This window comes from Lacerta agilis, chromosome 1 (assembly GCF_009819535.1).
Source record: "Lacerta agilis isolate rLacAgi1 chromosome 1, rLacAgi1.pri, whole genome shotgun sequence".
In the NCBI taxonomy this organism is placed as follows: domain Eukaryota; kingdom Metazoa; phylum Chordata; class Lepidosauria; order Squamata; family Lacertidae; genus Lacerta; species Lacerta agilis.
This window is the reverse complement of record NC_046312.1, coordinates 83,541,854-83,556,030: the sequence shown is the minus strand read 5'-3', so window position 1 is coordinate 83,556,030 and position 14,177 is coordinate 83,541,854. Positions and strand designations below refer to the sequence as shown.

The window sequence follows — 14,177 nt, the reverse complement described above, 5'->3', positions numbered from 1 at the left end:
ATGCAGGCTCCCCAACGTTTTGGGAAGTCGGGGACGCATACGGAAATCTAAGAAATCAAAATGGGCAACACAAAATACCCACTTCACAGAACAGGAACTGGCAATGCTTGGAAACACCCCCCCCAAAAAAAAACACCTATACCCTACCAAAACAGGCAACATCTTGCCAGCAGACAGCAACCATGCACCCTCACCAAATCTCCCAAAGTAAATATAAAAAGACACTCAATTAAAAAACAAGAAGAGCAGAAAGCTGTGGCAGGTTCCAAGAGAGGTGTCTGAGGGTACTGTGGTACCCTCAGACACTACATTAAGGGCCCCAGGTTTAATGTGTCAAAGTGGATTTTTGTGCCTGCAGCCTCTGCTCCCAGCTTTTCTCCCAGGTGGGCAACTGTGATTGCTAGTTTGGTATCATGACAGTCTCAAAGGCTGAGGAACCCATAGTGTTACCAAGGCAGCGCTGCGACCAAGCACCACCACTGAACCAGGGGTATCCTAGCATAAGATTCCAGAGATTCTGGGACCAAGAAGACAGAGATCCCTTAACTGGGAACTCCTGAGCTTGGACCAGAGACTGCATCACTGCCTAGGACCGGCATACTTACCTCCCAGGGGCCTCATACTATACACAGAGTTTGTGGGGAAACACGGGCAGCATGTCTGGCATAATCTCCCGTAGGGGCAGCAAAATGCAAGCCTCTAGGCCAAGAGCTGACCCTTTAAGGCCACCCACTTTTCAAGGCCGGGGTTGAACCCGGCATGGGGTTCCCCAACTGCCAAGGGATGAAAGGATTCATTATGGTCTCATGTTGGAACATGTTGCTCACTAGGAGCTCTCCTTGGTGCTGCTTTGCAACCTCCCCCTCCCCCCACCCCCACCCCATGGACTCTTCTTCATGACCTGAACAGGACACCAAAGAAGAAATAACCCAGAGGCCAGAAATGAGCACCAGGTTGCTTCCTCATTGAGCATTTAGTGTCAAATTGCCATTCGTCGTTCACTCACATTCTGGAATCCTCTCATGTTTTCTCTAGTGCTGCTTGTATTTTTTTTTCCTTCTTACTGCAGAAGGTCAGATACTTTTGAAAGCAGAAGAGAAGGCAAAATATCTACCAATGTAGATGCTCTTGCCACTACTCTTTTGCCTGTTTTTTGAGGCAGTATCTGATTATCAGGATGGTGAACCGATCACAGTTCAACACACATTCACTATAACCTTTGTAGCAGGTACCATTTTATAACCCCATTCTAGTGCTAAGACAACTTTCTGACTAATCCAGAACAAAGATCACCCTGCTTCAATTTTCATCATGGCTATCTCAATTAGAATTTCCAAACCTATGCAGGTAAGCTCCACCGAGTTTGATGGAGTTACTCACAAGGAAATATACTGAGGTGATGTTTATTTTTTCAGTAGTAAAACAGACCAGTGCAGTTTTTGGTTTTTTGGTTTTTGTTTGGAAAGCAAGTGAAAGTAATTGCAACAGCCTACCAACAAGTTTTTAGACAAGGGGGGGGGGAGGTTGCGTTCCTTCCCAAGCCAAACAACCAAGCGAAAAGTGAGTAAGTAATGACATTTAGTTTTAGCAAATAAAATAATGCTCTTTCTAATTGCTTTCGAACTATATAGAAAAGGGGAGAAACACTATAAAAAGCCAGGAAATGTAAGAAGGAACTGAAGTAGGACAGAAGACTGCGGCAACTTGGGGAGATATTGGGAGGCTAACAAAAATGAGGTTGGGGCCACATGTTGTCCACCTATGGTAGAGGGTGAGAACCCTTTCTGGTCACCACCATTTAGCAACATGCTTTCCTTCTTAGAAACTTCAAAACAATCCAAAACAAACACATTTCATGAATAGCAATGAGCAATCATGCTTAGATGAATGAACTGCTAGCATTCAATAAATTGATTTTATTTTAAAGCAAGGCTCACAACTTGTTTTCTAAGTGGCCACTCAGCAAATTTGACCTTCCTTTCCCCCATTATGGCAGCTATGCAATGCCCACTGTTATGGAACACTGCAGAATATACAAGAAAAACCTGTCTGGAAGCAGCCCTCATTCTGCATCCAAATATTCCTAGCTTCCACCATCATTCTCTCTCTCTCTCTCTCTCTCTCTCATTTCCCAGCTACAGCTTCCTAAATTTCTGGACCTCAGTTAATGTCCAAACTTCCTAATTTCAGCATTCACTGTCCTGCCTATTCCACCATCCTTGAGCTGTGAATTATTTTCCTTTCCTTTTGATTGAATTATCTGAACTAGGCATGTGACACAGTTCTCTACTGAAGCTATGCAGGTCTGGTCCTGTAAGCTGCCTGGATGGGAAACTTTCTCTGAACCATATGCAAGTCTTTCCCAAGAGCTCTGGAAAGATGAAATAAATATTTGCTATCAACAGTAGGCTAGGACCTCTCAGTCCCAGAAGCCCAAACACAACATTGTTATTTATTTAACTATTAAACCAGGATTTTCATCCCATCCAAAGAAAGGAAGTGCAGAAAGCAAGTGCTGTAGTTGTGGGATGATAGGTGCTCAGTATGTTGTTCAAAGGCTGCCACGGACAGTATTGCACAAATGATGATCAAAGAGGCCATGGGGTGGTTTGAACAAAAAACAAAAGGGAATATCAAAGTAAATGTGGAAGGGGGAGGTTTTGCATTCTCTCAGCAAAGGCAAGGTGAAAACCACCTGTCGAAACTCTGAGGAAGTTAACTGAAGGGTGGTGATCTTTATTAGCTTCTTTGGGAATACTTATTGCAATGCATACAGGATTGCTGTTATTTTATGTGCGACACATTCTGCTATTATTACTACTGAACATTGATACGCAATGATTATTGCAATGATTATTTGTTACTAAACAAACCCTATAAAAGTTATCTCACGAACAAAATTATACACTGGGAGAATTGTGATCAGGTCACAGTAGTTTTGCAGTGACCACCAGGAGAGGGTGTGATTATTTTCAGGGCTACAGTTCTAGATACAGTCAGCAGCAAACCCTAAAAACAACACTTTTGGACAGGACAATAGTCAAGGCCAGAATTAGAAGGAAGGAGTGTTATTCCTTTCACAACAGCTACCCTACATCATAGCTCAGTGGGCAAGAAGCCTGCATGAACAGGTCCTCTAGAACGAGAGGTCAAGTCCCACAGTGGTGCCAAAGGTTGCACATATGATGTACACAAATCTGTACACAGTGCACTTCTGTTGGTTTCAGTATGAAAGAAACAATCATTTTGGAAGAGAACGGAACAAGGGACAAAGAGACAGGGAAGAATGAACACATCAGCAGCAACTCACAGTAAAGAGACAGTACCTTGAACAGGCTGGAAATTCAGTGGGAAAGAGTAAGAAACTAGATTTAACAATGTTATAAAGTTACTGAAGAAGAATAGAATTGAACGCATTAGAGAGGGCGTGAGGAAGTCCCAAGTTTGAGAGTTAAAGATGTAAAGGATTTTAAGTAATGTGTGTGTATTGGGTGTATTGTGTTGTCTTGTATGGGGTGTGGGGTGTGTATTTGTAATTGGTTTAATTTGGAAAATCCAATAAATTTTTATTTAAAAAAAAAGGAAATTCAGTGGGAAAGAGTAAAACAATGGGAAACAGAAGTGGGTGAGTTTGTCCTTCACACTTATAAAATGGAAACATAGTGACTACAAGCCACTAAAGTCCATCTTTGGGCAACCTGCTGGCAACAATAAGTTTAGATGGGAAAAGGAGACAAAATGTTCAGGTGGAGCTGCAGCACAGGACATATTGTCTCCCCCTGCTGCATGTCCCATCCTGAAGATGTCTGAAATGCAGAATTGCTGAGAAGTGCAGCTTACCTATCAGATGACCAACAGGAAACAGAGACAGGCAGTTGAAACAGTCATCGCTTTTATTGAACCAGGTCTCAGCTTCACATCAACCGCGGAGGGAGTTCTGACAACATCTCATAAACATGTTTTTTTATTTTATTTGCGCAGGACCTCCACGCCTCTTGAGGACTAGATGGCTGGCAGGCAGCCCAGCAGCAGAGGGCAGCTTCACCCACCACTAAACCTCCGCAGTGGGTATGCCTGCCACCTGCTACAATCCTGTCTGCAGCCCACTTCCAAGAGACAGGCAGTCCGGGGGTGAAAAAAAGGAGGAAACCCCACACTGGAACAGCCAATTCCCCACAGGTCACTGCTGATATAGGCCTCGCTTGTGGTCTACACAGCATGCTGGGCATTGGTTGCAGAAACATCTTTTTCTCTGGGAGTGTAGAAGGACCATCTCCACAGAGGTGGAGATAGTATCTAAGAAGGAGCAACAGCTGCCAAGAAGCAATTCCTGTGACTGGGTGTCCATGTGCAGCTGGCACATTAAAGTTGCCACCCACCCAGTCCTGCTCCCCACTCTCCCATCAGCAGTTCCCCCTGATGTCACCTCTTGGGAAATATAATGCAATCATTGAGACAATAGTCATCTATCCTGTGCAGGAAGCTGCCGTGGAGCTCTGTCTCTGGTTAAAGTTTGTTCTGCTTCGTGTATCCCCAAGTCTGCTCCTACAAAAAAAAGAGCCATTAGTGTTTAGGTGGAGTGGAGGGGTCAGTGTTTACTAAACATGGTTGTGTACCCTATAGCCTTTCTCGGGACATTGCAGGAACTGATCTACAGAGAGAAGAGGGTTGTGATCTGCAAAAACTCCCTGGCCTGCAGAGTGCATTATTGCCCTGTGTGGGAGACACAGCCACAACCATTTGGAGCAAGAGTGGGCTGTTAAGCCAGTACACTTTGAACCACATTGCAAAGGAAGACTTTGTGCTCCTGGGTGCTTTTTTGAGTGTTCAGGACTTCTTGGGCTGCTCAAGGGAGAGGGGTATATAGGATATTCAGGAGTCATACTCTGAAGCATAGGCTCTGCTTTCTTGACCAAGGTCTTGTCTTGCTTACCTTGCTCTGTTCCTGCAGCCCCGAATGCAGCCAGGGTGTAACAGTTCATCTCTGCAGCAGGAGGACCTGTAACGTTCTGAGGGCGGACAAGTGTCATTCATTTGCTCTTTTCATATTTGTGCAAAAGTGCTCCCCTTAAGAACACAAGAAGCACCTGCTGGATCAGGCCAATGGCACATCTAGTCAAGCATCCTGTACTCACAGTGCTCAACCAAATGCCTGTGGAAAATCTCCACCAAGTTCTCACTTGGATGACTGCAACCTTCTAGACATGGGGGCAGACTGATGTAGCCCCATGCTACAACATCACATACATGCCATGCAGCTTAATCTACAAGCTGACCTCCTTTACATGTATACTCCTGTGCATGATTTGTTCCCGAATGAATCACAACCCTATCCTCCAGCACATTTTTGCAGGGTGGGCATATAGAGCATAAGTGTCATTACAACATGGTGGAACCAACTTTTGAGGGAGCTCAGAACCAGGTCTCAGCTTCACATATCTTCTCATGCTTGTTTGGCCCAATGTTTGCTCCTTACACCTGCATTTTGTTTTGCAAGTGCAAAATGGCATAACTGCATAGGCACTGTCATCTGCCAGCACAGCAGAATTTAGACTGCACTGCACATGTCTCTTTCATAGGATGCAGCACGCCATCTGTCACCATCCCGTTTCCAACAGATCCTCACTTTTGCAATGGGCTGTAAAGGAGCTTCACCAACATGAACAGCCTGCTAGGAGAGGCTGTTTTTGCAAGTGTCTTTTGTCTGCTAAATATGTAGGCAAAGAAATTCATACTGTGAACATCTTGTTGACACAATGTACGACAATTACCAGAGAATATAATACTGCTGGAAGTTCCCACAGAGCTACAAAAATGCAGAGGAAAAACTACACACCCATAGCTGCATAAATCCTGCAAAATAATGAGATGTTGCTATATGATAAAAGTTTTGAGCACGCAAAGGTAAATCTGATTTTCTGTTCTTCTACAACTAATTGCTAAAACGTCTCTCCAATGGAGTTCCTCTTGGTATACAGCATCTGAACTGACTGCAGTGTGCCCTAGTAACAGAGGGCTCCTCAGTTAGTTCCATGGTTCCTCCGGCAATGTCAAAACTGGGATGATTTCCTGCCCAGGGCGCAGGGAGAGTCTGCCATGTCCCGAGTGCTGCTGCCTACTGCTTCCCCCTTCCCAACTCCTCCAAAGGCTATGCAGCCAGCCAGTTGAAACATGCCTCCCTTTCCCTCTCCTCTGCCCCATCTCCCTCGTTCCCTAATTAAACTGCAGGTGAACCCGCCAGGGACTGGCAACGTGCCAGACCTTGAGCTCTCTGCTGCGGATCTTAACTTGCCTCTCTCCATCTTCCAAAGCAGCCCCTGAGACCTTGCTCGCTCTAGCTGCAGAGGGCTGTGGTAGGAAGGTAAGAGACAGCCTCCTCTTTGCAGGACTTCCTAGGTGGAATTCAATGTCGCTCTTCCAATTTTTCCATCTGCAAAAGCGTTCCCCCCCCCCTCCTCCCTCAGCATGCCTTTTCTCCAAGCCAATTTCAGGGGCACTGGGGGCATGCAGGGTGAGGGTAGAGTCCTATTGTGCAAGCTGATGGAGTTGCTTAGGTGAATCCTACCCACTGATAACTATATATGCCTAAACAAAGCTAATGGTCAATTTCTTTCGCATCATAACAAACTTGAAATATATGTAGGTTACCCCATTTTACAGATAAGGCATTGAGGCTGAGAACCAGTGAATTCTGGATCCATGGCTAGGCAGAAGTTTTAACATTCTAGGACTGCAAAAGAGCTGTGGGAAGAATAGCCTAGCAATGAGAATCAAGGACAAGCCCTATGCTGAAACATATTTTGGGAGCCCCTCAACTCAGCCTAATGGCACTCTTTTTCACCTGACAGTTTTAACAAAGATGGACACAAACAAATGACACACACCCACCCTCCTGACAAAAAGGTGGGTTTGCATGTGGCAATGAGGTGCTAACAGGATATATACAAGTGGGTTGTGCATATTCTATGGTTCCATTGTCTTGCGTGAAGAGACATTTGTGTGTGTGACTCACTTGCGCATCGTTTTACACTTGTTTCCATGCCACACAGGAAAGGTCTCATAAGCACACATTGCATGTTACAAACTCTTCCGTTCTACCCTGTCCTACCCTTGTGCCTCCCAGAAAGCATTGTGATTGTCAGTGCACTGGCTTTATTACCAACTTCCACAGCTAAACTGGGCTTGGAAAGATAGCCGCTGCTCCTAAATCATGTGGTAACAGCCGCCATGTCCTGATTTTAAGAGAATTTTGAGGAGCCTAATCCCATTTGCAGGCAGTTGGTAGGAGCTTTGGGAAGATTCAAAATTTAGGATGTTGTAGAGAAGGCCTTGGTTGGCTGGGATCCTGCTCTGTAGAGAGTAATGTAACATTTAAACTGGTACTGGCAAGAGCCCAGAGAATCAAGGAACTATTAAACAGATTCTCTGGACAGGATTTAATAGCAGTAATGTTTTAAGTACCTTAATCAGATAGAAGTATAGCTGGGAGCTGGAAATTGTTAGTTTCTTATGAGAAAAGGTAGAAATGTTAAGAGGAGAATTAATCATAAGCTCCCCCAGGCTGGGGAAAAGGAAGAAAGCAATAGGAGGATTATTCATCTCCTCGTGGCCTTCCTAAAAACAAACATTATACAGTTGAATAACTGACAAATCTAAGGTAGACAGGGAGAAAGAGAGCAGACTACTTTGACTGATCTTCCTGTCCTCTACACCCACATACGAGGGAATCCATTCTTTCACTATCCCAACTAAGCTTGTGTCAAACTCATGTCCAGCTAATGATCTTCAATATCATGCTGCAGAACATGCCAAGTGATGTGCACCAAAAGAGGTAGAACTTGAGGGACTCTCTAGACTGGTGGTTTTCTGCAATGTATCATTGGCACCATAACAGTACATTAGTGGTACATTCATCACTTTCTTTCTCTTTGGAGATCGCTTGTAGTCGAGTAAGATTGTCTTTAATGAAAACAGTCTTAACAGTGAGTCCGTGACTGTGGAGGCCAATTCTGGATCCACACGTCCTTCCACCGTGGGGACACAGGTTTCCGTGTGCGGGAGTTGATCACAGTGAGGGTTTGCCAAAAGTGCCTTCCTCTTAGCTTGTTTCTCCTTTTCGCCCTGAGTTCATGTTTCTTCAAAGTCCACGACACCTTTGGTAAAGGCTGTTCTCCAATTGAAGTGCAGAGTGTTTTGTTTGTTTAGAAAGCCATTGTACTACCAACTTTATTGTACACTTGCGAAACATGGACCACTTATAAATGCCATCTCCAACTCCTCGAAAGATTCCATCAACAGTGTATCCCAAAAATTTTACACATCACTTGGGAAGACAGGCAAACTAATGTCAGTGTACTGAAAGAAGCAAAAATCACCAGTGTCAAAGCAATGATTCTTCAACATTAACTTTGTTGGTAGATTCATACTGGTTTGTTCACACACCATTCGGCTTTATTAGTTGTTCTGAGATGCTTCCCCAATATGATTGCACTGCTGCTGTCTGGAGGGGACCTTTCTTAACATTACAGACCCTAGAGCTGCCAAAACTTTCCAAGCTTTGACTCTCCAGGCTGGAAGAATCTGGCCACATTTCATTGGGACCACATGGTCCTCTTGCTGACAATAGCATCTGAGGTCAGAATGCAACTATACTTTATTCCTCGCCCCCAAACATTGGAATGTAAAAGGTTAGCTATATGCTACATGCAAATGTGCAACAGCCGCAGTACCATTTAAAAGAAAAAGAAAGAAAAAGAAGGCAGGCTGAGGGAAGTGGAATTTAGAATGGAGAAATAGGAGGAGGGAATGCTTAACCCTTGCTCTGTCCACCATTTCTCCTCCACAGATCATACTTAGAGGCTCAGGGTTGGCCCAATACATTTTGGCACCTGAGGCAGACCCCCAAATGGTGCTTCCCTTCCCAACAGGGAAAAAGACGTGGGGGGGGATCTCCATTAGGAACAAAGGGGGCAAGAAAGACTAACATTGGGATCTGCTGCCTCAGTGGATCCTGCCGTCTGAGGCAGTCACCTCACCTTGCCTCATGGGTGGACCAGCCCTGATTAAAGATCTACATTGGGATCTACTGCCCCTGTGGATTCTGCCACCTGAGGCAGTCGCTTCACCTTGCCTCATGGGTGGACCAGCCCTGCAGATGCTTCATTTAGCACCCCTACCCCCTTTGGGGGGCTATCGAAGGAAGGAAGGAAGGAGAGAAGGAGAGAGAGAGAGAGAGAGAGAGAGAGGGAGAGACTTCTGTGCAGAAGTAGTATGAATAATGACAGGTTGAATTAAGGAAATGCTTGGCATAAATAGAAGTTGGGGGATCCAGGAAGCAATGCATTAAGAATGGCAAAAAATATTTCCATGGTGTGCAGTATGCAGTGCATCAGCTTCTATCATGATTTTTCTGCAACAGTTTACCAGGGAGAAATAATAATCAAGAAGCACCCTTATTTTATTGGATCTGGCAAGACACAAGCATTTATATCAAGCATCTTTGTTCCCACACTACAAAACTGCTTCCCAGTCTTCAGAAGGTCTTGTTACCAGAACTTGGGCATCCATTCAGTTCAGTCCACCTAGCTGAGCTAGGGTTGGAAGGAGACTGTTTTCTGCAGCCAGTTCCTCAGCCTTGAGAGACTGATGGGGCTCTCTCTCTCTCTCTCACTTGGTTGGAAGAGATGATGAGGCGTAAAAGATCAGGGACTGGTATGGGGAGGAATGGAGTGATCTACAAATTATTTAAAGTGAGGAGCACGCATGGCTGAGCTGATGGCAGCGGATGTGGGAAGAGGCATGAAAGATTCAAGGGATCTGTCACTTTAGGTTACCAAGAACCATCCTTGTAAGCAACAGAAATTCCCAGGTGAGACACAGCAAGACACAATTCACCCTCACCCTTACAAGCAGCATTAATGCAGGTGACAAGGGACTCGTGTATCTGCCCCTTGCCATCACTCTGCACACGCACATCCTTGTCAAGGTCCAGGGAACATTATGGAATTCTACTCAAACAGGCTCTATTTCGATTGAGGAGTCAAATTCTTGTTCCACGATTCGAGCAAAAGCAACAGAAAAGAGCAAAAACTTAGTAGCTTTGTATGGTCCTGATCATTAGGAGGAATGGCTTCATAAGCTTTCTGGAGGGCAATGGTAATGGACAATGGAGGGTAAAGCAAAATAGAGGGTGCTGCCCTGCTTTTACAACAGACTGGGGCAGGGCCTGCACAGTCACAATGGTTTAGAGGATTTACAGCACAAGCCTATAGCACATTTACTATGAAGTAAGCCCAACAGGCCTTGAGCCCGGATAAATGTGTATAGGGTTACAGTCTTCAGCAGACAGTCGTTCCTTCTCTTGAGGGAAAGCGGGGAATTGGGATAGGGGGGTGTTCAGGGATAGGGATCCCTAAGAGAAAAGTATCAGAACCTGCAGAAATGTGACATTGCCAGGATTCCTTGGGGGAAGCCATGACAGTTTAGAACCAATCTACTATATCAGGCATGTCCAACTCCCAAGAGACTGTGTTCTAGTGTTCTACTCCCAGTATCATTGGAGGGAGGAGGAGGATTGCCTAGAGTTGTTGAGCTTTCTGGGGGGGGGAGGATTGCAGAGAGTTTTTTAGCTTTCCCCCCGTAACTTTTTGTACACAATGAGGATCCTGCAATCTACCAGGATCAGCCGGGGATCTACCGGTAGATAGCGATCTACTGGTTGGACATCCCTGTACTATATATTTTGGGAAGTAGTTTGTCTGTTTGTTTTCTATGCATTGGACACCTCTTGAGATATGCCACCAAACAAGTTGGGACAAGTGTTTCAGAGGTGGAGGTAGAGCTCACTGTTGATATTTGAATGCTGGTTGCCATTTTGAGTCAAATGGTGGACCTAAACATGACTTCAGTGTGACATAGTTTTGGCTGCATCTCAAGACAACATTGCCAAACTCAGGATGAGGCTTCCTGAGGTGGGGTTTATGCCAATGTTTGGGCGCCAAGCATCATTTTGAATCAAGACACAGTGAGCACACAGCAAACACGAGTGTGATCATGGCCTAAGTCTCCCTCCTTTTGGTGATTAGTGTCAACAGTGTGCATGCAAAGCAAATAGTCCTTCTGCACTCCTTTAAATCCTGAATTCTCAGACTATGCATAATATTATGCAGCATAAGTTCCACCCACTAGTGAAAGTCTGTGTGTGGAAATTGTTTCATTCAGCTAGTAGCAAAATATTTCTTTAGGGCTTTCCATCTGATAACAATCTGAAATTACTAAGGCCTTCTTAACTTTGTCCTCTGCTAAGCAATATTCTGAACAAAGCTTTCATATTGCTTTGTAGCTAAGAATGGGTTTGGTATGTCTTGAGGCTAAAGAAAGAGTGATAGTGCTGAACACCTCTAGGCTTCTATGATGCATCTCATCCCCCTCAACACCGGTAGGTCTACCAATCAGCTAGAGTAAGGCAGGGCCACTGCTCCTCAAAACTGTCACAAGCACATTGGTGCTTGCTGTGGGATAACAGGATTCTGGTTTATTGGTGGATCACCAAGTGCCTTCTAGCAGCTGGGATTCTTGCAAGGAATGCTGAACCTTAATGAAATCCAACAAGGCAGGTTCAGGAACAGAAGAACATACACAAGACCAATTCAGCTTAATGTAAACAGATCGTTCCCAAGAACACACCCCTGAATTGTAAATCCGACCACTAAATTGTAGTCAAACAAACAGACGTCAGCCCACCTCTGTCCAAATCTAAATGATTCTTTTTCAATGTGATCAAACTATCAGATTTCCATTTCACAATAAAGCACCTGTGGAAACCTCTGTATCACAGGTAGGCCTATTCATGAGCTTGCCTTAAAACCCAGGAACATGGTGCCAGATTCAACAAATCCCCATTCCATCATTTCTTTCGATGCTCTCAGATTTATAGCCAGCCAAGCGCCCACAAGGATATGATCATTTTTGCCTGCTCAGAGCTTTCACAGAGCCAACGGCAGGAAGAGAACTCTAACCTCTGCTGAAGATGATGCTTTCATAGGGGATCTTGTTCTTGGTCTCCAGGCTCGAGCAATTCCAGCGCTGATCGCGGAACTGGTGTTGGCACTCGTGGATGGCGATCTGGATGCCTTGAATGGCAGAAGCCGTCACGTCAGGATTCCGCACGCACACCTCCAGTTGTCGCCGTGTCAGACCAGGCAAGGTCAGGCACACCGTGTTGGCATTAAGCACGGGTTCCAATGGCAACTTCAGGCCCAGAATCTCATTGGATAAGGAGCTGGGAAGAAAACAGACAAGTCAGTGGTGCCATCACCATGTACACCAAAGTGACCTAAAAGCTAACATTCTTCTTCTTAGAAAGCAAATATCAAGATCCAGGATGGGCAACACCCACTGCTGCAACTATTTCTGGAGCTGATACTGCAAACTGCAGAGGAAAAAAGGAAACCTTTTAGCAAGGGAAACTTTGCAATCTCCCTTGAAAGCTGCTTCCAAATCGTGATTGTTCTTAGAGCTAGAACATCCCTGGTTGAAGCTACATAAGTATGTTCAATTTGTATTTCACTAACCAAACTGCTTCCATGTTGGTTATGAAGTTTCCAGTGTATAGTGCATTTTTTATGGAAAATACCCTACTGAACTACCTTGTTTTGTATTTGCATTCTATAAACAGACTTTTCCTTGCCCCTTATGAATATTCTTTTACCCTGAGTTTTTAGAAAGTAATCCTTACAAAATGAAAGGAAGTAATCCATACAGTCATACCTTGGGTTACATACGCTTCGGGTTGCGTACATTTCGGGTTCCGAACTCCCGTAACCCGGAAGTGTTTCTCGTCGCGTGCGCAATCCGAGCATGCGCAGAAGTGTTCTGCACGCTTCGCGCATGCGCAAAGCGCGTTTCTGGTTACGTACAGCGACCCAGAACGAATTGAGTACGTAATCCGAGGTACGACTGTATAAGTTTCTACCTTTTTAAGACAAAGGGCACGATTCAATTACCGGTAAGTTGTTGCATGTGTGTAATGAGGCCTGTTCCTGCAATGGGACTCCCCCCCCCAACTCCTTTCACCCCACCCCCAATGCCCTAAATCAGCAAATGGTAGAAAAGTCTCATTATGTGAGTGGACCTCATTCCCCGGAAGCATACCCCACTTAGCACTATGCTGAATTCCAGACAAGTACCCTGGGTCAATATAGAAAGGGCTACAAAGATAGCCAATAGAGTTAAAACACATAATTTAAAGTCTTTATTTCTTAACTTCCATAAGCAAATTGAACAGGTCCACCATCACCATTGGAAGCCTTGCACAGCCCCCCCCCCCCGCCCCAGTTTTGAAGTTTTGCTATCATGAAAGCCAGATAACTATTTACCTCTTTTAAAAAAAAAAGAAAGCTGAATTTATCTAAAGACCAGATTCCCAAACTGTTTGTGTTGAATGTTGTTGGCAATTATCCATTAGGTTACAGTGGTACCTCCAGTTACGAACTTAATTCCTAGGTCCGTTTGTAACCCGAAACTGCTTGTAACATGAGGCACACTTTCGCTAATGGCGTCTCCCGCTGCTGCCGTGCTGCCGGCGCATGACTTCTGCTTGCATCCCGGGGCAAAGTTTGCAACAAGGGGCATCTACCTCCAGGTTAGCGGAGCTCGTAACCCACAGCATTCGCAAGGAGGATGGTACGTAACACGAGGTTCCACTGTATTGTCCAAATGCTAAGGTCTATATCAGAATTTTGCCCATAATTTGCCATATTCACACAATATGTGATGAGAAAAAAGGCAGCATAAATATTAAACAAAATAGTTACAAATATTACAGTATATAGCAAGTTACTGAAAGCCAACTTGGCACCAGGTGAGTGTCTCAAGGGCATTTCCATGTTGCATGGAAGGGAATCTTATTAGATGTTGGTATCAGGCAGAACTTTCATTTATGTTCTTCTAATTTGGTGACTTGGATGTTTAATAGCAACAGATGTTTCAGATAGCTCAGTAAAGCATGAGACTTTTAATCTCAGCGTTGTGGGTTTGTACCCCATACTGGGCAAAAGATTCCTGCATTGCAGGGAGTTGGACTAGATTACCCTCGTGGTACCTTCCAACTCTACAATTCTGTGATTCTATGAACTGGAAGGTGTTCCCTCAGAATTGTCCATGATCTCTGCATTTTG

General features: G+C 44.7%; 1 protein-coding gene across 1 annotated transcript in view; it reads right to left on the bottom strand.

Moving 5' to 3' along the window:
- The window catches only part of WNT10A (Wnt family member 10A), a 44,845-nt gene that overhangs the window by 17,831 nt on the left and 12,837 nt on the right, over nucleotides 1–14,177 (bottom strand). Inside the window, exon 2 of the mRNA XM_033160666.1 lies at nucleotides 12,018–12,280. Within this exon, the coding sequence (XP_033016557.1) occupies nucleotides 12,018–12,280 (263 nt within the window). The remainder of the gene's footprint in view (nucleotides 1–12,017; nucleotides 12,281–14,177) is intronic.